This window comes from Nesoenas mayeri, assembly GCF_963082525.1.
Source record: "Nesoenas mayeri genome assembly, chromosome: 4".
NCBI lineage: Eukaryota > Metazoa > Chordata > Aves > Columbiformes > Columbidae > Nesoenas > Nesoenas mayeri.
The window spans coordinates 35,166,319-35,190,725 of NC_137540.1; the positions used below are offsets into that span (position 1 = coordinate 35,166,319).

Below are 24,407 nucleotides of genomic sequence, written 5' to 3' on the forward strand. Positions count from 1 at the left end.
ATTACACAACTCTAGATTTCCTTGCATATAATCATTCTGACCATCTCACCTGCAAAGTTGGTGAATTCTTTTCCATGTTTCCCCAGCTTAGCACCCAGACTTGATCATGTGATTTATCGTAGTGTAGTTTCACTGGAACAGGATCTGTACTTACTGTCTGAAGCACAATAAAATTAGAAATCTTTAGTTTCTGTCACATTTTCAAAAGAAAAATAAATATGCTTGACTTCAAATGATGACTGAACATGCATTTCCTGATGTTTTCAGATTGTATTTAAAATTTTTGTTGCCGATTGTAGAAACAGCCCTCTGATTAATTCAAAGTTATTGAACTCCTAAAAAATTGGGTTGTATTCTTCATGTGCTCTAACATTTAGCATCAGAATGACATTATACTGAACCTATTAAGAAGCTGAACGCGAAGATTTTAAAACAAGTAAAAAAGTATTATCTTCTTTCCCTACCATCACTCTCACTTTATACATATCAGTTCAAAAATTACACCAATTACTGGAAAATGCCTAAAAAGGGAAGTGTATTCTCAAGCCACATACTTAAATCAACGCAAGGTGTTACTACACAGTACTGCATAAAACCAACACGATGTTGCTACACCCGAAGCTTCCTATCTCTGCTAAACTGGGTATATTCTGTTGAAGTTGGAAGGACTTTTTTCTCAAGTTTTCCAATTACAGTTGCTACTTGTGGTAGACTTGTGATCAGAAGCCAAGTGTTTTCCCTACAGCCTTGAGGACTGCATCTTGAGACAGCTGAGGTCTACACTTCCTTTGTTATGAGAACTGAGGACTTCAAAGGTATGAAATGGGAGGACAACATAGCTGATTAAGAGACATTCTGCAAGAGGCAAACAACTGGAGGGATTACTTTTCAATTTTCATCATTAAAGCAGAAAAACTAAGTGGAAATTGTTTTTTAGTCTCACCATTATGGAACTGTAAAGCATAGCTTGTTTATCAGTTTGTCAAGGAGAGTACCAGCTGGCTAATTAAGTGAACCTAATTTAAACTAATGATGTAGATCCTCAAGATAATGCACTAATGGCTGGCTGGGACTACTGATGATACTTAACTGTACTCCTGAGGTGTTGCAAGCCACAGCTTAATCTAGGCAGAATTTGTTTTTCTTTTTGAAAATGGAAAATGAAGCCATGTTGCTTCCCAACTCATTTAAAATCAGAAAGACATCCCTTGAAAAAGGTCATTTGTGTTTGATGACATTTTTCTGCTGCAGGCTAGAACACAAGCTGTCTAAAATAATTCTTGGGCTGTTGTATAGCTAATTTATTCAGGTGTGTCAAATTCCCTTTTGGCTTCCCCAGGCAAAAGGTCTGACCCCTGTGCATTCCGCTCAGGATCTGGACTGTGACACTGCCAGGAGGAGAAGAAAGAATAGCTCACAGACTCCAGCCCAAGTAAATGCAGCTCCCAAGAGAGGAACCAGCTGCAGAAAGGAGCTGAGAATCTCGGAAGGAGACTTTCACAGATGCTTCTAGCTAGCCAGGCTGACCAGCCAGCAGTACAGTGTGGACTCTGTTTACATCAGCATTCCTCTAGGCCAGGGATGTGAAACTCATTTTCACCGGAGGCCACATCAGACTCACGGTTACCTGCCGAGGGCCGAATGTAATTTTAGGACTCTATAAACGTAGAAGTAGTTACTTTTTTACAGTCTTAAAATTACATTTGGCACTCTGAAGGCAACTGTGAGGCTGATGTGGCCCCCAGTGAAATGAGTTTGACACTGCTACTCTAGGCCATCCCAGTTAAGGATGTGCTGCCAAACAATACTGGACAGTTGCAGGTGACAGTGCTTCCTTTCAGAAATTTACAAATGAAAGCAAATACTTCTATTAACTTTATAATGAGAATTACCTGGCTAAATCAAAAAGTCTACATATACCTCTGTAAGGACACACCATCCATGTTTCCAATACATTTCAATTTAGCCCGCTCTAGAATCTTATTCTACTTATTTTGATAAATATTTGTCATAGAAAAAAATAATCTGCACACCTAGTTGCTACATATGTGCACCTGTATACACATATTTTACATTAACTTTCATAGTAGAAAGGAATAAATGTAGTACTTCAGAAAAAACACCATAATAAGCAAAATCAAGTCAACATTATTTTACACAGAAAACAGCATAGTTACAGAACTCATAGCCTGTTCGAGTATGTTTTCAGTTGTATTTAGTTCTTCTGTACTTTAACAGGATTTTTATTAGAGTGCTGCTCACTTTCAAAATATGAAGTCTTCTCAACATTTGTTTCACCAGAGTATGCATTTTTGAGAACTTGGTTTTACAGAGCAAAGGTTTCTTCTTTAAGATATAGAGCAGAAATAGTTAAAATGTAAATAATGTCCTCGGTATTAACATGACACTTAGAGAAAAGGCAGTCTAGTAAGCAAAATGCTCTTCTTTATGAACAGCTTAGCATCTGTTTTCCAAAAATCAATTACATTTTGATTTATTTTTTCTCTGCTAGGCAGTACAGTAAATAATGAAAATAAACTGATCTGACAGAAACTAAACTCCCTTTCTTGCTTCCTGTATGAGTGTTTGAGTATGTGCATGAGGTGAGTAGAGCAACATTTAATGGTTAGAAAAATTCTTGCTGCTTGTGAAAACCAAAACAAAAAATAAATGCTTATTGTTAAAGAATAAAGAAGACAAAGCCATGCTTGTTATAAGAAATGCTGAACAAAGTTTCTCTTGTTCCAAATTAGCCTTACTTCAATTCTAAAAGCCATCTGTGAATCAGTAGTGGTTTTATTTTTTATAGTCTTCTACTATATTAAAAAGATTATATAGGTTTTGTGCTTCCATGATTTATTTATTTTGTTTGCAACTACTTTTACTTGCCTTTAAGTCGATTTTGAATATCAGCATGGTTAAGCTGGATACAGAGGAAATCCCAAAACACTTTCCCCATGTATTTGGCTAAGTGTACCCAGGAAATAATTTTCAAGTCAGTGACAAAAAGCAGAAATTCTGCTCAGGTACCCGAACAGGACAGTAACACACTTTCTTTAATTGACTGTTTGTCTGTTATACCTTAGTCATATTGTCTTACCAAATGTCTGTGTTAAGTACTGTGAAACGGAAAGATAATTTATCATTAATATCTAAACATCCTAGAGCCATCGAAACTGAGACTTTCATTCCTGCAAAATGTTTCTACAGATGGAATAAATTTCATTCTATACTTCCCTAAGTTCATGATCTGGATATTACTGAAGTAATGGAAAAGCAATGCTATTCTATTCTATTGCTCAAATGAAATTTATTTGAACATGAAATGATTTTTTCCCTGGACTAGCTAGCATGAAGGCTTGTGGAGTATCCAGTTTCAGCTCAGCATATTTGCTAAGAAGCACAGGCTTAAAGCACAAAGCTCTATGTAACACCTAGGCATCCTGTATGCCTGTTTTTCAACTCATTACAGAAATTTGAATACTTATGTGATAGAATAGCAACCTATCTAACTCCATCCAAAAACTGGAGAATCACTTTACATATTTCTGGGGGAGGAGTATACTTTTAATTAGTGGGCAATTTATTGAATTTTACTTTTTAATTAACATACACCATTGTGGTAAGTATCTCTGAACATCCAGTTAATGGTAAAGTACTTAGTAAAATAATAACTAATGTATCTGAAGGAAAATTAGAAAAGTCTACCAATTAAACTATTCCATAAAACCCAAGTTTAAAAGAACCTCCAACTTCTTTACTATTTTTCAGTGAGCTCAAAAGGCATAATATGTTCTTGCCACTGAAGTAAAAAAGCTAGAAAATGCAATTGGTGTTTCATCCATCATCCACAGGAAAGCAAGATGACACATGAATATGAGCCAGAGACCAGGGAAACCTTTTCCAGAGATTCTAATCCTTCAAGTCTGTGGATTGCAGTAGGACTGTGGATTTTTTCAGTCTCTCTTCCTGAAGGATATATTGAATTGGCTGTAAAAAAAAGCCTTCTCTTCAGAAGACAAAAATTCATTATCCATTCAGTTCATCTCTGCTTTGGTAATTCAATTTACATTAAAAAAAGTAAAAGAACAAAAAATACAAACTTTTTATTATTAACTTTTTGAATACAACATTTTATCAGACCCTGTGACCATTTGGATAGGTCAGATTTTGAGGAAGCTATGTTTACTGAGCCAGCTGATACAGAACATAGATGGCAGAAAATGCAGATGAACAGCTTAAAGAATGTACAATTATTGAAATTTTAACTGTCAAGTTCATTACATTAACGGTCAAGTTAACGTAATTTTAAAATTGCATTTTTCTATGTATTTTTAAATTTTACATTAATACATGTAATATACAGATATTAATATCATAGAATCATGGAATAGTTTGGGTTGGAAGGGATCTCCAAAGGGCATCTAGACCAACACAGCTGCAATGAGCAGGGACATCTGCAACTAGATCAGGTTGCTCAGACAGCCATCCAGTCCGGTCTTGAATGTTTCCAGGGATGAAGCCTCTACCACCTCTGGGCAATCTATTTCAGTGTTTCACTATTCTAATCATAACAAATTTCTTATATATAGTCTGCATCTCCCCTCTTTAAGTTTAAAACCATTACCTCTTGTCCTATCACTACAGACAGGACTTATTAAAAAAATCTGTTTCCATCTTTCGTATAAGATTGCAATAAGTTCCCCCTGGAATCTAATATATTATATATAATCTACATGTTAAAGATTTTAATTCATTTGTCGGTGAAAAAAGCAAAAGGCATGGAAAAATCTCTATTCAAGTATTTTTATTAACAATTTAGATTAGATTTCTAATTTTAAAAATCCATATTTTATTTAGCTAGAGAACATCTGTTTTCTATGAATGTGATGATACTATAAGTAACCCTGTAGACGTTAGGCATGTTTGTATGATTAAAATTTCAATGAGAACTCTCAGTGTGGTGTCAAAAACCTCTTTATCAGCTTCACATACAAGTGCCCTTTCTTTGGAGAATCAGAGCAGGATTGTTAACAAGTTATTAACCAGCTTCAGAGCTCTTTGCCCAGGACATAATTTGATTTCAGAAAAAGAAGATCCTTACTTTTAAAGTAAATGTCAAGATTTTACATGATAATTATAGGACTAAAAAAAAATAAAATACACAAACCCAACCAAAAAACAAGCCCCTGACAAGACTGTTGACAGTCCCCAACTACAATTGGTTTACTTCTTTTTTCCACTGGAAGTGAAATAGAGTTAATCTCTCTGATCAAATGACATCATCCCGAAAGACTAAAGACTATATAATGAAATATATTCTATTGTATGTGTCTGATTAAAATGAGAAAAACTGTGTGATATGGTGGAAATACTAAGCACAAGCCAATTATGATTTTGCCTTTTCCATATGTTTTGTTAACACAATCACTTTAAGACTTTAAATATTCTCTTCATATTCAGAAAATATATACTTAGGATTTAATGAGTTTATGGCTATTATTTTCTAAAGGCATTTTCACATGTCTTTAAAAATTCCACAAAATAAAATTTGTCCTTTTGTAAATCCCTCATTTCACCACATAGTACAATGATAATATTGATGCCACTGGATACATAAGGAAAAAAGAAGGGAGAAAACAGACAAGAGTACAGAGGTTATAGTATTTGATTTGAGTGGTGGTAACTATACATGAAATTTTTCCTCCATTCCAGGCAAACTACTGACCATTTGGATTACACTGAGACTCTCTCAGGCTCCCCTGAGGAACTGTACTGCTCCAAAAGCCTAATATTCAGTATAGCATTGCCCTATCTTCCACAAATTTTATGAGTGCATTAACGCCTGTACCATAGTATCTATTTTTCTCTTTCACCCAATGAATTATTTTGACTAAGCTGAGTATCTCCAGTATCCCTGAGACTGAGAAACTGATAGTGCTCAGAGGAGCAGCTAAAGTCACTTGTTCAGCCTGGAGAAGAGGAGACTGAGGGGAGATCTCATGGCAGCTACAGCTTCCTCACAAGGGGACGATGAGGGGCAGGCACTGAACTCTTCTCTCTAGAGACCAATGACAGAACCCAAGGGAACAGCAGGAAGATGTGCCAGGGGAGGTTTAGGTTGGACATTAGTAAAAGGTTTTTCACCCAGAGGGAACAGGCTCCCCAGGGGGGCAGTCATGGCCCCAAAGCTGACAATATTCAAAAAGAGATTGGACAATACCCTCAGACATGGTGTGGGGTTGTCATATGGAGGGACAGGAGTTGGTCTCAATTATCTTTGTGGGTGTCTTCCAACTCAGGATATTCTATGGTTCTGTAATTTCACTGTCTACACAGTAGAGAGTAATAGAGAAGTTCAACTTCATTGTCTTCAATTTTGGCTAAGGGTGATGTTGGGTCTTCCACAATTCCAGGAATTTCTCTGTCTAAAAGCTTATTGAATAACTCCACCTTCTGTAGCCAAACTTAACTCCCTGACCTTTCCTGCCAAAACTGATAGACACATTCCTGTGATAAGACTTTATTTTAATGAATCTTCATTTTTAAGTGGAAAGTACCTCAAGCCAGAAATTTCCCAAAGAACTTGTTTCTTCAACAACGTGATTAATATTTATAAGAGGTATTTTTACATTCATTGTCTCCCTCCCAATTGCCCATTGACAAGAGCAGTCACTAACTATAAACTTTTGCTAAATGTGGAAAGCAGATGAATTGTTTTCTAGATATTATGTTCATTCTCAAGCTAACTGCAGATTTTAAATACAAAGGAAAACCTTAAATTCTTGTGATCAAATTAGGTATTAACTTAAAAATTAGAAAGAAATACCTGTACAACTTTCTGAGACTGTACATCAACAATAAGAACTCTGTCAAGTGTGGGCTGAGTTACATAAATGAACTTGTCTTTTACATTCACAGCAGTTGCCCATACACACCGCTGAACAGCCTCTCCATTTGCTTTGGGACAAACTTCATCCTGTCATTCAACAGAAACAGGGAAAGTGTAAGAAACAAAACAGTCAACAACAAAACAAAAAGACAAATTATACTATTTTTCTTCTTTTTTTTTAACTGTAAAATAAGATCTCAGAATGTGTAGGGAAGGAAAAAGGACAGGTGACATTGGGACATACACTAATATTAGTCAAACTGCATGTTTTAAGCACCACACAACTCACAAACACTTCAGTGCAAGCCATACACCAGCTTATTTGGATGTTTTCCAGAAAATCAGGCAGTTGCCACTGTTGTCATGAGAAAGAAATCAATTTGAAACAGCAATACAAGAAGAAATAAAGTGAGCAAGAGCCAGGAGACCTTAAAACCAGAAAAACAAATTAGACACACGATGTGTCATTACTTTGCAGTAGCTGGCAGCTCCGTCACCTGCACCATCACAGGATCTTGCAAAGGAAAACAGCTACAGCCATGACTTACACTTACATCCGAGCACACAGCAGGAAGGCACGCAAATAGCAAATTGGGAAGATGATAATGTATAAATGAAGAGAAAGAGGAGGAGATGTGATGTAACATGGCACAGGGGCAAGACAGCAGCAGCTGGAGAGATCCGCTGTTTTGGTCACAAGAGGTACTGATATGTTATTTCAAAGGTCAAGCACTTTGGCTGCTTCTGCCACAAGACTTTTTCATGGCCTATCTCACTATTGTTAAACCCAATACAAATCAAATGGTTTCTTACTATCACTCCTTCCTCCTCTGCCCTTCCGTCCCTACAAAAGGACAAATTTGAAAAAAAAGCAAAGTTCCTGTTGACTTCAGTGAATTCATATTTCATAATGCATGTATTTTTTGCTATGCACTCTCACTCAAAATAGCTATCTGTATTTACATGCTTACTATTCATATTTATATATAAATATATTCCCACTCATCATATAGATATCTATTTCTATCTATCTGTCTTCTTGTAACTATTTGCTTCCAGTAAAAGCTTGTGTTTATCTAAAATAAAAGTTAATTAGTTGAATATGTTACCATATTTGAAAATTCCCTTTATGAAAGAACACAAATTTTTTTTTTTTCCCCATAATGGACATCAAATTTATGGAAAAACAAGGACCTGGAAAATTCTGCTTGAAGAAGTACAGCATGTGTCAAGCTTTTTTTTTTCCTGACCTATTTTTCATTTCCCTCTTAATTTTTCTTTCATCACAAGGGGCAATTTCACCAAATCATTATTATTTCTTTTTAGCACTTATCTGCTGATTATTCCTAATTTAGAATGCTCTGTCTGATACATCGTAACTGGTTGCTGTGAAAATAATGACATGTCAGCAGAAGATGACTTCAGTATAGAATGACCAGCAAGAGGTGATTCTGTTTTTAAGCATGAGACTCCTTTTAAAAGGAAAAATAACATGACAGAACAACACATCCAGTACTAAGCAATGCTTTTTCAGAAGAAACTGATGCATTTAACACTAACTTTTCTGTATCATCATCGACATTCTTTGCTTGCTGTGCCTCTGTGGGAAAATACACCCAATCTTTAGATGTCGAAATAAGAAATAAATCAATTTCCAGCTCTAAAAGAGGGAGTTTCTTTACAAGAGATTGAAAGTCACTGCTCGTTCCTATGTGGTTTGTAAACCGCTACAAAGGGAAGGTCTTTCAGAAATCACATTGATAAGGAAAGGTTACTAAACCCAGGCACCATGGGATGGCACATAATCAAGAACTTCAGCAGAACTCAGAAATAGGTAAAAAGAATAAGATGTATTTTGCACTGTTAAAAAGCCAGGCACTTTGAAAGAAGAAGTTGTTTAAAATCCGTATTTTAAAGAATGATAGGCATGGTGACAAACAGAGCTTTCATTCTTAAAAGTGGCTAAAAGCTTTCTATCACATGGAGTGTCAACATAAAAAAGTATGTCTCTAATATGATGTGCACTCATCAGATCAATGATCTATTTTCATTTGCCTTCTGTGCAATTGTCACTTCAACTGCAAGGTTTTTTCACAGATCTCAAATTATTTTATATAATTATTCTAAATACACTTTGTCTTAGTTCCATGTTTTATCTAAACAGCTACCTCAGACTGTTCTACTTGGTCTTCTTTCTTCCTCAGAGAACACCTTCTTCAAATAATGCATCTGTGAATGTTTATAACAACTCTATACTGTTTCATTCTTTTCCGTCATGTCTCTCAGGGACTCACCTTAGTTTAATCCAGCTTTTGGTGCTGTGAATTGTACAAGGTCTCATTCAACATACTATTAAAAAATAACATCAACTCCTGCTGAAGGAATCTAAGTTCCTCTAACATGGCATCATGTAGCTTAGTATAAATGATTACAGTAATCTTGCCTCCCATTGTTTTCCTGAATCTGAGTCTAAAATGCTGGCTAAAGTGTACTTCTAAATATTATTTCAATGTAAAAGGAATATACATATAGTTTTTAATATATCCATATAGATGTTTACATACACGTATATATTTAAATTAGAAACTACATGACATTATGATTATCTATATAACTAATAAAACTTGCTCCTCTTGTCCACTTTAAATACAGCAAATAAGAAGCATTGCACTTTGTCAGATCTTAAGCAAAAAAATTAAGTAAAAAATAAAACTACATATACAAATGCAGTTTACTGGTTCCAGAACATTGTTTATATGGTCATAAATTTCTATAATCCAATGCCAACTATCACTTTGTCCCCAAAACTGAAAAATTAAAAGCAAAAGAAGTGTTTCTCCAAAGGAACAGTGAAAATCATTCACCAAAATTCTTATCTCCAACACAGAGTCTTTTTTTCCACAGCACAAATCAGTTTATGCAGTTGTTTTTCCAGTTATTGAAACCCACATTTAACTGGATGCACCATAAATTGTTTCAATCAATGGAACTTAAATCTTGCTTTTGAAAATTTAAGGTTTATCTGATTAGGCAGTTTGGATTTCTTTTACAGTACAGGTAGTAATTCTGAGTCTCTATATTAATTTCCCCAGTGGTTGAGTAATCAGTTAAAATAATTTTTCCTTTAAAATATAAGCACAAAACCACATTTTTTTTCCTTATAATTAAAATGTTAGCAATTTACTTTTTCCTAATTTATTCTCTCAGAATAAAAGCTAACATCTGATAAAACAACAATTTATTTAATTGTTCCCTCCCCTCCCAACTTTTTAATCAAAAAGTGACTCACCCTCTACCAAGTCAGCAGATGGAGGAATATAAATCCTTACAGAAAGGGAGTCCGGGACAAGAAATTCTCAAGAAAAAACATGTACTTGTAGATTTATATGTGCAAATTCTTTGTTTGTAAACTTAGACTTAATCCAAGGTTCCTCAGTGTTTTAATAAGATTTGAGTCAAACTATCTAAGCATTGTAAAGGAAATATTTATCAATGCTATAACTGTCTAAAAGTATGGTGATGCCAACAGGTTACAGCAGTGCATGCATTAAGACACAAATTCATGCATCACCTCTTCTATATTAAGTCACTGTTTGACATTCTGTAGTAATAATCAGACTGTGGACCTTTTCCACATTTTTTTCAACAACAGTTAACAATCTTGCATTTAGTACACTTAGTGTGCTGTAAGAATGTAAACCCAAGCAATTTCTGTGGATTAACAAGTTTATTTCCTGTGGAGACTTTGCCATGTGGTCACATTAATTACTGTGAAATCAAGGATGTCTGTCCCTATGAATCCAGAATTGTCACTATCAGCCTAATAAAAGACTACTTATATTTGATATTAATTTACAAGATTCAAGTAATTTGGGATATTCTGGGAAGGAGAGGAGGAAGCTCTTAACAATTTCCTGTGAACCATGATGGTTCAGTCAAGCACTAAATCTTTTGCTTCACTTTCAACACAATGAAAGTCTAATTGATTTCCATGTTAGACACACACTAAAGGGTTTTGCTGTATTGACACTCAGTTGCATAAGAGGTAATTAAATATTTAGATAATGGTTCTCAAGTATATTGTTATTGAGAAACTGCATTTACCTTTGGCAAAATTAGCATACCCAAATATGTACACGTGTATCTACTGCAACATTCATTCACAACACAATGCAATACTGAAATATCTGAGTTCATTTTTTTTTTTCACAGGAGTTCAGCTAAGAGTGATTTATTTTGTTGACAGGCAAATAGGAAACCTGGGAAGGAATACTGCAGTATCACGTGTAATATCCAGACATTTTCTGTAACATTTCTAGTACCTAAACCACACTGCAGAATTTAGAAATATTCCTACACTTCAGCAAATATTTGGCAATGAAACAGGTCTACTGGGGTTTTACTTATCATTTGAACAGCTAATTCACAAAAGTGTAAAGAAATGGGAGTTTTAAGCAAGGATTTTTCTTTAGGTATATGTTAAGAGACAAGTGATGTAGATGTCAATAGCAGTAGCTGCCATAAATATGAAAGTCTATTTAAAGCCACCTCAACACACACAGTATAATAATCGGTGATTAGTATTGTCATATGACAGAGTCAAAGAGAATTACTAATGAGCAATTTATGACATGAAGTCTTACCACTGAACAATCACATGCTGAACTTGATAAAAATCTGACTTTGGGACAGAACTGGGTTATTTCATTATTCTTATTTAGAGAAAATAGATTTTCCAAAGAGGCTTGAGGAAGGTAGGATATTCTGCAAAGGAGGTAGCAGCTGCCTTTTTTCCTTTTTTTTTTTTTTTTTTTTTTAATATATTTTCCAAATATTTCTGATTTCTCTTGGAGGAATAAAGATTTATTAGCCACCACACGTGAGTGAAGATGTTCTCAATGTTCAGGGGAATAAGTAAAAATATTGTTGAATTTAATGGGCAAAATGACAGGCTTGTATGTACAAAGCTTAATTTTTGGCTACATATTTATCACACATACCCACAAACCAAAAATATCCAAAAAAGGACAAGTCTATACCTACTCTAAAATGAAATTTTTCATGTAGCCCACTTTTTGTCGTGGAAAAGGACATAATTAGTATACTACTTTAGGTCTGAAAGGAAACAAGTTTGACTTATCTATCCTGATTATTACCACATTTCAATAAAACTACACTTAAAATCTAGGCTGCACTTTAGACCAATAAAAATGTAACAGACTTCTTAAATAATCAGCCTTTGAATTAAACAGCCATAAAAACACTCTTTGGCTTATTTTTGGCTGTGTCAACCTAATTTCACTTAAGCGGCACAAATCAAGGTATGATTAGCTGTTCAAAGCATAATTATTCACACTAAAATAAATCTTGCTGCTGAGTACAGCAGCCTTTGACATCAATAATGATAACTGAAGAGGCAAATTCCATTGAGAAAGTTCTGCTCTTATTTCAGTGTGCTTTAGGTATTAGGGTAAAAAAAAAACAACAAAGCGTACAGCTCATGGGTTATTATGTATTTCAAGGACACTCATTCAAATCCAAGTAATGTTTAAAAGTTATTAATTTTGGAAGGTGCTAGATCATACTGAACAGGTCTTAATGTAGTCACTAGTATCAAGTATTCTTGTGAGAACATGCATCGTGTCAGCTGGCAATGTGATTAGCAGGAAAACCAACAAAAGAATAAATGGAAGTGGAGAATACACTACCGTTTTTATGTAAGTTACATATGGAAACTGCTCCATAAATGCACAGAATGTGGTGAAATAAGCTATAGATTTATTAGCAATGAAGTTATCGAAACTACTTAAATGAATTTTAAGTTGGAGTAGAAACATCTATCATTTCTACTTCAGTGGAGCTGTGAGAGCATTTATCAGCACAAGGATTTGCCTCATGATAGATGATGTTCTAATATAGAGAAATATCCAGTATAGAAAAAGAAACCATTAAAAATAGTAACTTTAGATCTTATATTTAATAGAGAGAGAATCTATCCATGATTCAGAGAGAGGTATTTAATTGGCATGGTGGAGAGAAAAAATGACAAGAAGTAAACCAGAAATAAAGTATAGAGAGCTGTTAAAGGAAAGGACTCGGAAAAGATAAAGACAGCCAAAGAACAGGGAGTATCAAATATAAAAGATAAACTGAAAGTTTGAATTTGATCAAGGAAAGTACAGCAAATTTTGAGTCCACCATTATAAGTTGCTTATTAATTGAGAAGACATACTTGATCAAGCAGAAAACACTAAACTAGCAAGGTCTTATTTAAATAAAGCTATAATTGAGAATCCACTACAAATAAATGAAAAAAAAAACTTGCCTGAAAACCGAGGAGTTTTTCACTAGGTTTAATATGTCTCTGAAATTCACATTCCACTGGTTGTATTACTTTGATGCCGTCTTCATAAAAAACATAAAACATGTTCCCAATTCCCAGACCTTAGGAAAAAAAAAAAAAACAAACACATTGAAATATATAAAATTACACAATGACAAAAGAAAAATCCTTGTCTTGAACTAAAAACTTCATCACATATTTGGTATGAGATCAATTTGTTTATGTGTATAGTGCTAATGCAGCTAATCCTACGGGATCTTTCGTTATAAAACTAAACCAAAACTCTTTTTCAGAATTTCACACAGTTTTTTTCCCTGGCAAGACAGTGCCTTTCTGAAAACAGATTTAGAAATATACAGTTTGACAGCTGTAGTAATGAAAGTGATCTTGTAAAATCATCTACCTTGAAATCAAATTAATATGATATCTCAAAGTATTTTTCTTTTTCTGATGGATGGAAGAGTTAAAGTAATTTCTGTATAACATTGAAAGATAAGTTTTAAATCTTTGCTATAAACACTTACTTGACATTTCTTTCAGTCAGAAAAAGGAAACATTCTCTATTGTATTTTATTGGAAAGCCAGAGTTGGGCAGATATTCATTCCAAGTTTGAAGGGCCATGGATGTTTATAGAACTCAATATAGAATATAGAATTCAATACTTCTACTAAAATGTTTCTGAACGAGAGGCATGATGTAATATTTTTTGGAGAAGATGGGAACCATATCTATAGTATGAAGTCTCATAATATCTGTGGTCACGCTCATGACCACTAAAAAGGACATGCTCTTTAGTTCACCATGTGCCAGTGCCAATTAAGACAAGTTGTTGATTGATGAATGGATGATCAGTTCATATTTGTAAAATTCTAAGAAGAAAATGACAGTGCATCCTGTAAGAACAGCTAGAATTTTTAGATAAGCCTGACTGAGGTTAGGCTGCTCCTATCAGTGAACACAGTGTAGAGATCCATAGTGTATCTTGGTGATAAATAAATATGTGAAGCTGGCTGGGGACAAAACAAGATTTTCCCTTCTCCCTGGTCTCACTGACTAAATTATATAATAGTTATCAGCAGGATAAGTACTACCAGAACATGAGGAAGTAAATCAGCTGATAGCCCCAAGTGATAAAGACGCTCGATAAACAGACTCCCGAAACTTCCTCCTTCTCAGTTACCGCAACTCCAAAGCAGGCTTTCCAATGTACAGATAATATTTGTGCATAGTAACTCAGCCTAAACTTTCAATGCTTTATTTCCAAAATCTAGATAGTAATGTTCACCAAAATTTTCTTCAAAATCAGTGAAGAAGACACAGTAAGAAATGTCCTTCTTCCATTTAAATACTGAGTTTAGGGAAGTCACTTCATATAAGGAAACTTTACCTGTGTATCCAATGAAATAATCTTTCCAAGTTATGATGATCTCAAAACTGCTCCTTTGAGCATGTGTCTACAAATATCTGTACAAATATCTAATTGTTCAGGCAAGCCGCTTTTTCAAAGCTGCAGGAGCTAAAGACACCTGACCTGATTTTGCAACCCTTCTCCCACAAACTGAAAACAAGCCAGTACGTTTATTATACAGTGCCAGAAGCAATGACAATAAATGCAATTATATTTGATTCATTTAGACTGAATCTATATTTAAAACTGGCTAACACTGATTTTTTGTTTGTTTGCTTTTTAAATATAAATTAATATAAAGATACATTTATACATGCGCATATATTGTATTATTGTAATACAAATTAAGGTACTCTCAAAATCCTTTCAGATTTTCTGACACATACTCTTTTTTACACTTACACAAGCAAGCAGTTGTGTTAAGGCTCCTGTGTACCCCATATACAAATATGCATTGCAGGCACTAAAGCTCACCTATGGTTTCACAATCTTAATTGTCCTACTAAACATTAATCACTCTCTTCCTATGTGTTAATGTGTAGATAACAGAAAATGAGAGTATGCATGGCCCAAAGAAGTTAGTTGTGATGCTTTTCATTGACAAGCATTTAAAGTATTATTTTCTGTTATTATTTTTTTATTTAAATCAAATTCTTGCAATGTTACAAGAAGGAAGGTAATTACAGTAACTGTAGAGTATGAACAAAAAACCCATAAAGTGAAACACACAGAAGGAACAGCAGATGAAGATTTCATCATAATAAACAGATTATGAAAAAAGCCATCTGTATTAGTACCTTGCTCTCGCCACAATATATTTGCAACTGCAGCATGTAAGAGAGAGAAAAAACAGAAAACACAAATGAACAAGAAATAAAAACATAAAATGATATATCAATTCTGAAATAATTATGATGCTTTAACCTCTGATTCACTAGAATTATTCTACAGGTAGATCAACAGAAGCAGTGAATTAACAGTAAGATTAAATAAAGTTCTCTGTGTCATGTGACAAAATTGTCATCAGCCACCGAAGTTATGGTGTTAGGGTAAACCCCATCACCCCATGTTACACAATCACCCCCACAAGTTAACTACATTAGCCTTTATTAATAGTGAGTTTCATAATCCATTACAAAAAGCAACAGAGTTTGCATATACATCAATTATACATATTAAGTACAGGAGACATAATTTTCATAATTTCCTTTAAGCACTGGATTTCGAAAATATTTATTTCAGGACATCATTATGAGAGAAACATGCAAAGCCAAAATGTACGCAAGATATTCTTCTGTACTCCTGTAACACAGCCATGTTATCAAAGTTGTCATGCTGTTTGCCATTATCTTTGCAAGATCAAGATGGGAACTATAATATGGCATGGTAAACAACTAAGTTATTTTTCCCATGAAAACGTAAGTTGTACTTGTCCATCTTGTCTATTGTTGGATTTTAGACCTTTGAGATCAATATAAACTAATTATCCTAATATTGCTCTTTCTGCCTGGGGACAATAAAAAGAAAGCAAATATAATTGTGCAGATTTTAAATATTTAGAACTCAGCATGACAGGGAATAAAGCGTTTGAAACATCATCACTGTTTTGAAAAGTAATTATCTAAAGAAACAGAGGAAAATTTAAAGGAAAGGAATACATATACGTCATACAGGTATAATGAAATTGTGATGTTAATTGAAGCAGTGTTGCAAAAGCTAAAAACATTAATGTGCTTTAAAAAAAGTTTGGAAAAAGTAATGGAAGATACATTATTAAAAATTATATTAGTATACTAATGTCCTTCAACTGATGACAGTTCAAGGTTGAGAGTAGAAACAGTACCAACTATCACTCAAGAAATTCCTAGATACTATGATTTTCCCAAGCATCTTTTACTCAGGAAGCAGAATTTCTGTTGAACTGCTGCTAAGGTCAAAATAGAGTCAACATGTTTTAAATATATTTCTCAGTCATCTGCCTTTATACTTGTTCTTCTGATTCCAGGCTCTTACTTTCAGAATAGACTGGCTTTGAAGGAAGTCTTGAATACATTGGCTGAGTATGTGGCCTCCAGACATCCAGTTGCTCTGAATTAAATTTCTTGAAATCTAAATTGCTAACACCAGTATGGCTCTTAGATTCATGTACAGTGTTGCCAGGACAAAATGGATTTGGTCTACTGCATATGTAAGTGGCAAACATGAACAGAGTATTTAACATATCTCATTTAAATAACGTTTAGCTGCTTATATTCAAACTATTTGATTATTCTCCTAAACGAGACCTCTGACTATAAGTTGCAATCATGAGATGGAATATTAATTTGATGTTTTATTGGCAGGTATTATTTTTTAAATAAAGACCTATCAGTAGATCATCAGTACTGCAACTACAGAAAGAACAGAATGAAAGGTTTAAGGGATCTTGAATTATTTTAGTTTAGACAAGAAGAAAAAGGTGTTGATTTGTATAAAAAGAACATTTAAGAGAGAATTATGTCCTTGTGGCCTTAGAGCTACAGAAAGTATTTTTTTTCACTGCAGGATGAAAGCAGCTGAAGTCTCCTCAAAGGTATTCCATGACTGAAAGGAGAAGAAATTGGGACAATATAGTACTGTCCTTCCCATCAACTAAATAAGGCACCTGCTTTGCAAGCACTATACAGTCAAGTCTTAGTATAGAAGTTGCCAGCATCAAAGACAGAATGCTAAGGTGCTTATGGTTGTTTCCGTTTGTTGAACTGTTAAATCAGTCATTTGTACTTAGATAGGAGGAGAAAGAAACACCCCTGGGGTACACTGGCCTCTAGGTGAAACTGGTGGCACTGTGGACAACCAGATTCAGCTCCAGGTGGGTTTTGGAACTTCTGACTGTATCCCTACATGCCCAGGCAGTGGCTCTATTTCTTCATTCAGATGACAGTTCTGTACTTGTCAATGTCACCTTATATAGTCTTTTTTTCTGTAATAAACCAAATTGATTTCAATTTTCAATTGCCTCCAGGGCAACCTGGAGGAGGATCTTCTTTAAAATTAGCTTTCTGTTTGCATTGTGACAAAGAACCACGTCATATATGGCACTTGAGGTCCTGTAAATCTAGCCATAAAGTTCTACTTTTCATCAGTCTTTTTTCTAGGGGTGACACAGGAAAGAAAATAAAAAGTAACTACAATTACTCAACTGTGTGGAACTACACAGCATAAGATTAAATTATTTAAGATACTAAGTACAGAACACATTAATGTGTGTTAATGCAAAATGATATGTATAATTCTGAGCTTTGCTCAAAAAAAAAAAAAAGTAGAGGGACAAAAAGAGTGCCTTAAAAACCCCACACTTATTAATTTTAAAATTAAGAAGTCAGTTTGAAGAAAAATGAGACGTTATTTAAGAGTGCAATATAAAATAATAAATAATAGCCATCACGTCACATAATACAGATCAAGAAACCTCCTATTTTTTTAATCAGTTTATAACCTGTGTTCAAGAAAGTTGTCCAGTCTTGAGATAAAGACTGCAATGCTGGAACAAGTACAACATCCATAGATGGAAGGTAGGCTAAGGAACATATTGTTTACCTTCCTCTTTGGTTAAGCAAAAATTAACACCTTCTGCCACATCTTATACTCAACTATCACACATTTATAAACTTCAAGATATAAAAATACAGAATTGTTGATAGATCTCAATAAAATTTTCTGGTTAAGACAGAACACCACCATCTTCTCCTGTGCCCTATTTCCCTGATCTTTTTTAAAAAATGGTATTTAGACAACATACAGATATTAAATATGATGTAGTGGGAGTCTTGCAGAAGATGCTGTATTCAAGAAGTAAGTGACCTTGAGCAGGCCTTGTACTTAAGGCTTGAGAAGGCCATACGTTAGCATGGGCAGCTGCTGCAAGGGTATATGCTGGAATGCCCACAACAGCCTGCGCTGCACATTACTGAGTGTTACGTCAGAAGATATATGGTTTTATTTGTCACACAAGATAAAAGCAACAACAGTACGGGAGGGAGAGGGATCCTCTCCATGGACAGGTTCTTTGCAGTGTACCATGGGAAAATCCATCCGGAGTCCATCTGATGACACATGAATGTGGGGTGCCCAGCATCTGATGCGACATTAGATTTGATCACGGTTTATATTCCTCTTTTCATTCTATACTATTAAAACAGTTATTTTATTACGCCATTTGTTGTTGGGTCTTCTAGACGGACATCCAAAAAGAACTCTGCATCATGCCTCTCTCTCCCCCCACCCCCCCAGTGATTCCCCCAGAACAGGGGAAAATCCATGTTTTCTTTAAAGAGGGTGTCTTTCTTTTTTTAAGCACACGTATAGCTCTATAAAACTCACTCTTCATGGTCCTTACATAGCTATTCTGTGCTTTTGTGCTAAGCCCCAACCTTTGATTACAAGTAGCTAACATAACATCTGAAAGCCTACTCTTCATCTTTGTTATTTATTTTCTATGTTGGTGGAATGGTAATAAGTTGCACAATTTTCAGTAAACTCTGTCTTAGCACTTCACGAAATTCTGCAGCAGTCTGTAACAGAGAACAGATTGTTATCCCTTTGGATGGAAACAACAACTGTAAAAATCCATATTTCTGCTACTAACGAATAAGATAGTAGTATAAAGTAACTTTCCAAAAAAAATTCTGTATCCTACTCCTTTTTATCACATTGGTAATAAATATTATGTTCACTTTTGTGTCTCAACAGCCTTTGTGAAAGCTTCCAAGAATGTCAGCTATAGTGCATAGCAGTTGGAAATAAAGTATGTATTTGTAAGATTGACATTCAGTGAGTTTGTAGATTAAATGGAACTCTTCTGCTTCCTTTTGGCAATATAATTAGATGTTCACATTATCAGTCATCAGCACATAATACTATATATATCCAGAGAAAAACATGATTAGGGCAATAAGATTCAGAAAAGAAACTCCTTCAAGTACAATACATCATTTTCATTCAGAAACAGCTTTCCCTCTTCTATCACATGATTCAGTGGTGATTATCCAAGAAAATGCTGAATGAGCTTTTAAAATGGATCTACTTTTTAAAAGCTTCTTTTAAAATTGAAAACTGTCCTCCTTCTGTACCTATTTTGTGCATGTGTGGTTAAATAATCTGAATTTTTCCTTTATTTACTCCTGGCATTATGTATCATGAAAGCTAAATAAAATTATTTTATAAAATGTTATTTGGTTGCTCAAACAAAATAGATAACAATTAAAACCTTAATATCTGAAAAATTTCCTAGTTTGCTGTGCTAAAAGAACAACACAGTTCAAAATGGCTTTAAGAAGAGGGAAAAATAGCAGAAAAATCTTTTTTGTGTTGTGTATTATTCCAGTAAACAGGAGGGAAAAATCTGCTGGTATCTTCTGAATACAAATAATGATTGTTCATGAATATAGAATCACTGTTGTTAATTCCAGGTTTTGTCTCGTCAAAATACAAGCTTTGTATTTAAAATTCTGTAAATAATTTTACTTGAATTTTGATCAGAATGTAAAAGGTGATAAATAAAAAAAAATCAACAGTTTCATATCAGATCATTGTGTTAGACTTCACACCATCAGGTAAGAAACCATTGCCCCTTTCCAAGCCTTCAGTCCCAGAAGGGCAAGGGGCCACAGCAGATGTAATAGAAAATAGGACAATGAGTAAGATGCAATAAGGTCATATGGCAGCTGGGCAGACTTGAACATTATTTTTCAGAATTGTCCCACCATGATCTGATGGACTTTTAATTGCATAAAAAGGTAATTTCAAGATGTTTGAAGGGATGTTATCTGCTTAATTTGCTGATAGCCAGCACCATAGACACCTGTTCTTGTTAACTATATACACATCATAAGCAGAATGTATCTGTTGTCTTACTCTTTTATTCTCATATCTCTAATATATAGACACAAGCCCTTATGTTACCAGGTAAATCTCTACCGTTATTACTGTCTGGTTGCTCAACCTCAGAAATTTTTAAGCATTATTTTTTTCTAAAAAGAATAGTGCTAGAAGTGAAGATGAGGTTAAGATGATTTACTTCATGCTCAGCTTCCACTATCAGACAGAATGGAAACACTTCTGCACATTTCTGCTTTTAATGTTATTCTTATTTTGGAAGAAATTCAGATTTGTTTGGTTTATATACAAATAGAAATATATATAAATCTGTATTTGTGAAGCAAACATTTTTTCCCCAAAAAGTTATCTGTTGTTTACTTCTATTATTTTTAAAGTAATTATGTCAATTCTCTCAAAATTCCAATCTGTTCTTATGTGACATGCACTTTCATTTAAGGTTAGCTTAACCTATAACAAATTATATATTTTTATGAATATTAAACTATTATTTATCAGTTAAAAGCCACAGTTGACAATCTACTTTTTGTCAAATATGACCATATTAGCTTACTGTTCTTTATTTATTTTCTATAAATGTTTATAATGAACCACACTGAAGTCCTTTTGCACAGCACATTAACTCAATCCAGTCCATACTAGAAGGGAGAAAGAAAATGGTTCTACATTATACTTGGAAGTTTGAAACAAAGTCTTTGCTTATTATACTGTCAAGAAGTATAAACTTATTTAGCTCTGCCATAAAATAAAATGCCAGCATACATTATCTCTGAGAAAATTACGTAAATAGGTACTATTCAGCATAAAATGTGACAGGAAGATTCTATTAAAGTTGCATAAAGCCTTTCAGAGAGAATTTAGGCCATAAATCACAGTCAAAAGGCTTTTAGTCTCATTTCAAGTTCTAGATAGTGGAGATGCCTGGTTGCTTATGATGGCCATAAACCTGTCAAGTCAGTAACATTCAGATCACATAATCTCTTGTTGGGTGATAGGACTATGACATAACGTAAAAAGGCACAATTAGAAACAGAACTACCTAATGGCATGGAACAGGTATATTATTTTTTAAAATTTAGCCCCAAGACACAGTGCATGAGGCAAATAACTTTTATCCTGCTTTGTGTGAATGGGTGAAAGAATCTGTAGAAGTTGCTTTGCAATATTTGATGATGTCGTAGTGGGTAAACTGAGTAACACAGGAGACTGTGATTGATGAGCAGAAGCTTCTAAATATTAAAATATCCACAAGTACTATCCAATAGGTCTTGGAAAGGTCTTAATAGGATCACTTGATAGCTTTCTATCATAACAGTTGTCTCCTCAAGATGCACGCCTATGTCTGAATAAAATTTAGAGAATTACTTAAGAAAATCTTTTAGTCAATAGCAAACTAAGCTGCATTTTATAAAATGAAGTTTTGCAAAATATTAAGAGATAGTAATATATTGTTAAAAACAGAAAATAAAATAAACAACAACAAACCCACCAAAATGTTTAGCTTTAAAGGGAGCAGGACATGTTTTCATGGGCTATGACTAAATTGAAACTGAGAGGAAACCAAAGCAGAACTGATGTACCCATCAAAATGATCGAGAAACAAAAAAAACCTGATTTTTAAAGTTACTTCAAAATACTTGACTAGTAGTGAAGACAAGCATCTGAAAATCACCCATGAAAATATTTCTGTGCCTTTGATGATCAATTTTTGTTATTTTCCTGTTTTCTATATTGATAGATTTTCTTCTTTGGATCTGTAGATTACACTGATATACTCTATTCCATTGTTTCAATTAAATATTCCCATGCTATTCCAATTTCTTCCTTCCTATCTTTTTTTTTTAGAGCTCACAAAATGGTTGATTTATAGTCCTTAGCTATGCCTAATATTCCATATTCAGCTAATGTTACTTTGACTAAACACCGAATATTGAACCAACTCCATTGGTTCTAATACTACTGGAAGGAAACCTACCTACCTACCTACCTACCTAAATAAACAAACAAACAAACAAATAAATAAATAAATAAATTCCACCGATGGAAGTTGTAATTTCTTCCTCCTCTATTTGTAATTATTAGTATACTCTGTATCAACATAACGGGCAGTAATATCTTGCCCACTCCATGTTTCTCATAAATATATTGTCAAGACATGCTAACAAATTATCTTTGTTCTGTATTTACCTTCTTCAGCTTCCACACAATGTTTCAACAAGAGCATGGTTTGTCTTATGGATCCTAGGCGTTGAGTTGATCCAAATCTGTTTATGACCATCAAAGCAAGTCACCAATATAAATCTGCAGTGGAGTTGTCAATTTAAATGCTGCTAAATACAGTAATATGGACAAGAAAGCTATCAATTGACAAAAGATTTGAGAGATGCCTAGAATGCATCTGCCTGTACTGCAAGCTAGAAAATGAAAAGCTACCTTTCTCAGAATAAAGATCCTCTTTACAAAAAAGAGAGAAAGAGCAGTCCTGAAGAAACGAAGTAGCCTTAGTTATAGTTACATCCCATTTGTGTACCAAAAGAAGTTCCAGTAGCTTGATATCCCTTTACACCAATGCAGTAGCAAAGGCCCCTGAAGTCATCACAAATGGCTACTAAAGGTAGAAGAAAAACACTGTGATACTGAAGTTACTCATGGTTTAAATTGTAGTGATAAGAACCTGAGCTTTTTTCTTTAATATTCCATTGAAAATATTCTTCCATAAATATTTTTGTTCTGTATTTGGACACAAGCAGGATAATAATTGAAAACAGACACTGATTAAATGCTTTCTATCTCACAAAGGAAGAAAAAAAGAGTGTAAATGATGTGTAGTCAAGACAAACAGTTAAAATAATCAGATCCAAATGAAGCACATAAAAATACTTGCTAGAAGTTTTTTTGGATGTTTCATATGTTGATATTGGTTTTGAATAAATTTCAATATATGTCACAAAGTTCAAGAGAAGTACCACTACATATGCCTATAATGGGCCCCCCACTACCTGAAACTTAATAATGCTGTAGGCTATTTAGACTGGTGTGTATGTCCCAGACAAAAGAATAGGCAACATGTGCACAGCATTCAATTCAATAAGAAATTAAAGGACGAGAATATAACCGTAAGTCATATAACATACTGTAATGGAAACCAGGTCTTCTCAAAGAAACCTAATTATATTATTTGAGGCAATTAGAAGTTTGGTAATGTAAAAATTCATATAGATATAACCCAGGATTTTGCCAAACATCTAATTTGTTACCACAGAATATTCTAATTGAATATTAGAGTTATACAATAGTAACAGAGTACATATTAATTGAATTTAAAACTTCCAAACTGATTAATCTGAGAAAGGAGGTTTAATTGTTAAATAATCAGTAAAAGGTGAAGAAGACAATACTGGAATGTGTCCAAAGCAATGGGCAGTGAGTCTTGTCTTAACCTTTTTCATCAATGATCTGTAAACAAACATAAAATCATTTCCTAAGAAGTCTTCAAATTACCTGTTATGATTAAAAAACAGAGTTCCAAAACGTTGTTTGAATTACTTTGTCAAGTACATCTCTGAAGTAAATTACATTCTCATATAGCCAAATGCAAATTTAGACGTGTAGAGAAAAGTGACAGAGTCTACATTGGGGGGCTGAAACAGGTGGGAATAAGCAGGATTTGGAAAGCAAAGCCTGGTAGGATATAAGCCATGTGGTAGATAAACACATAAACTTCCACAACTGATACTAGTGGGAAAAAGTGAGACAGGATCAGTGGATGTTGAAGAAAAATGTTACCAAATATGTATTTCTCTCTCCAGAACATTGAAGAAACAAATAATAGACTTGCTTCTGCAAAAAGTAGTTCCCATTTTTTAAGAAAATTGTAACAAAAACA

General features: G+C 34.1%; 1 protein-coding gene across 1 annotated transcript in view; it reads right to left on the reverse strand.

Moving 5' to 3' along the window:
- FSTL5 (follistatin like 5) overlaps positions 1-24,407 on the reverse strand; it is a gene marked incomplete at both ends in the record, with an annotated part of 271,920 nt that overhangs the window by 26,799 nt on the left and 220,714 nt on the right. Inside the window, 4 exons of the mRNA XM_080343428.1 lie at positions 50-157; positions 6,830-6,979; positions 13,218-13,336; positions 15,442-15,468. Coding sequence (XP_080199554.1) covers positions 50-157; positions 6,830-6,979; positions 13,218-13,336; positions 15,442-15,468 — 404 coding nt within the window. The remainder of the gene's footprint in view (positions 1-49; positions 158-6,829; positions 6,980-13,217; positions 13,337-15,441; positions 15,469-24,407) is intronic.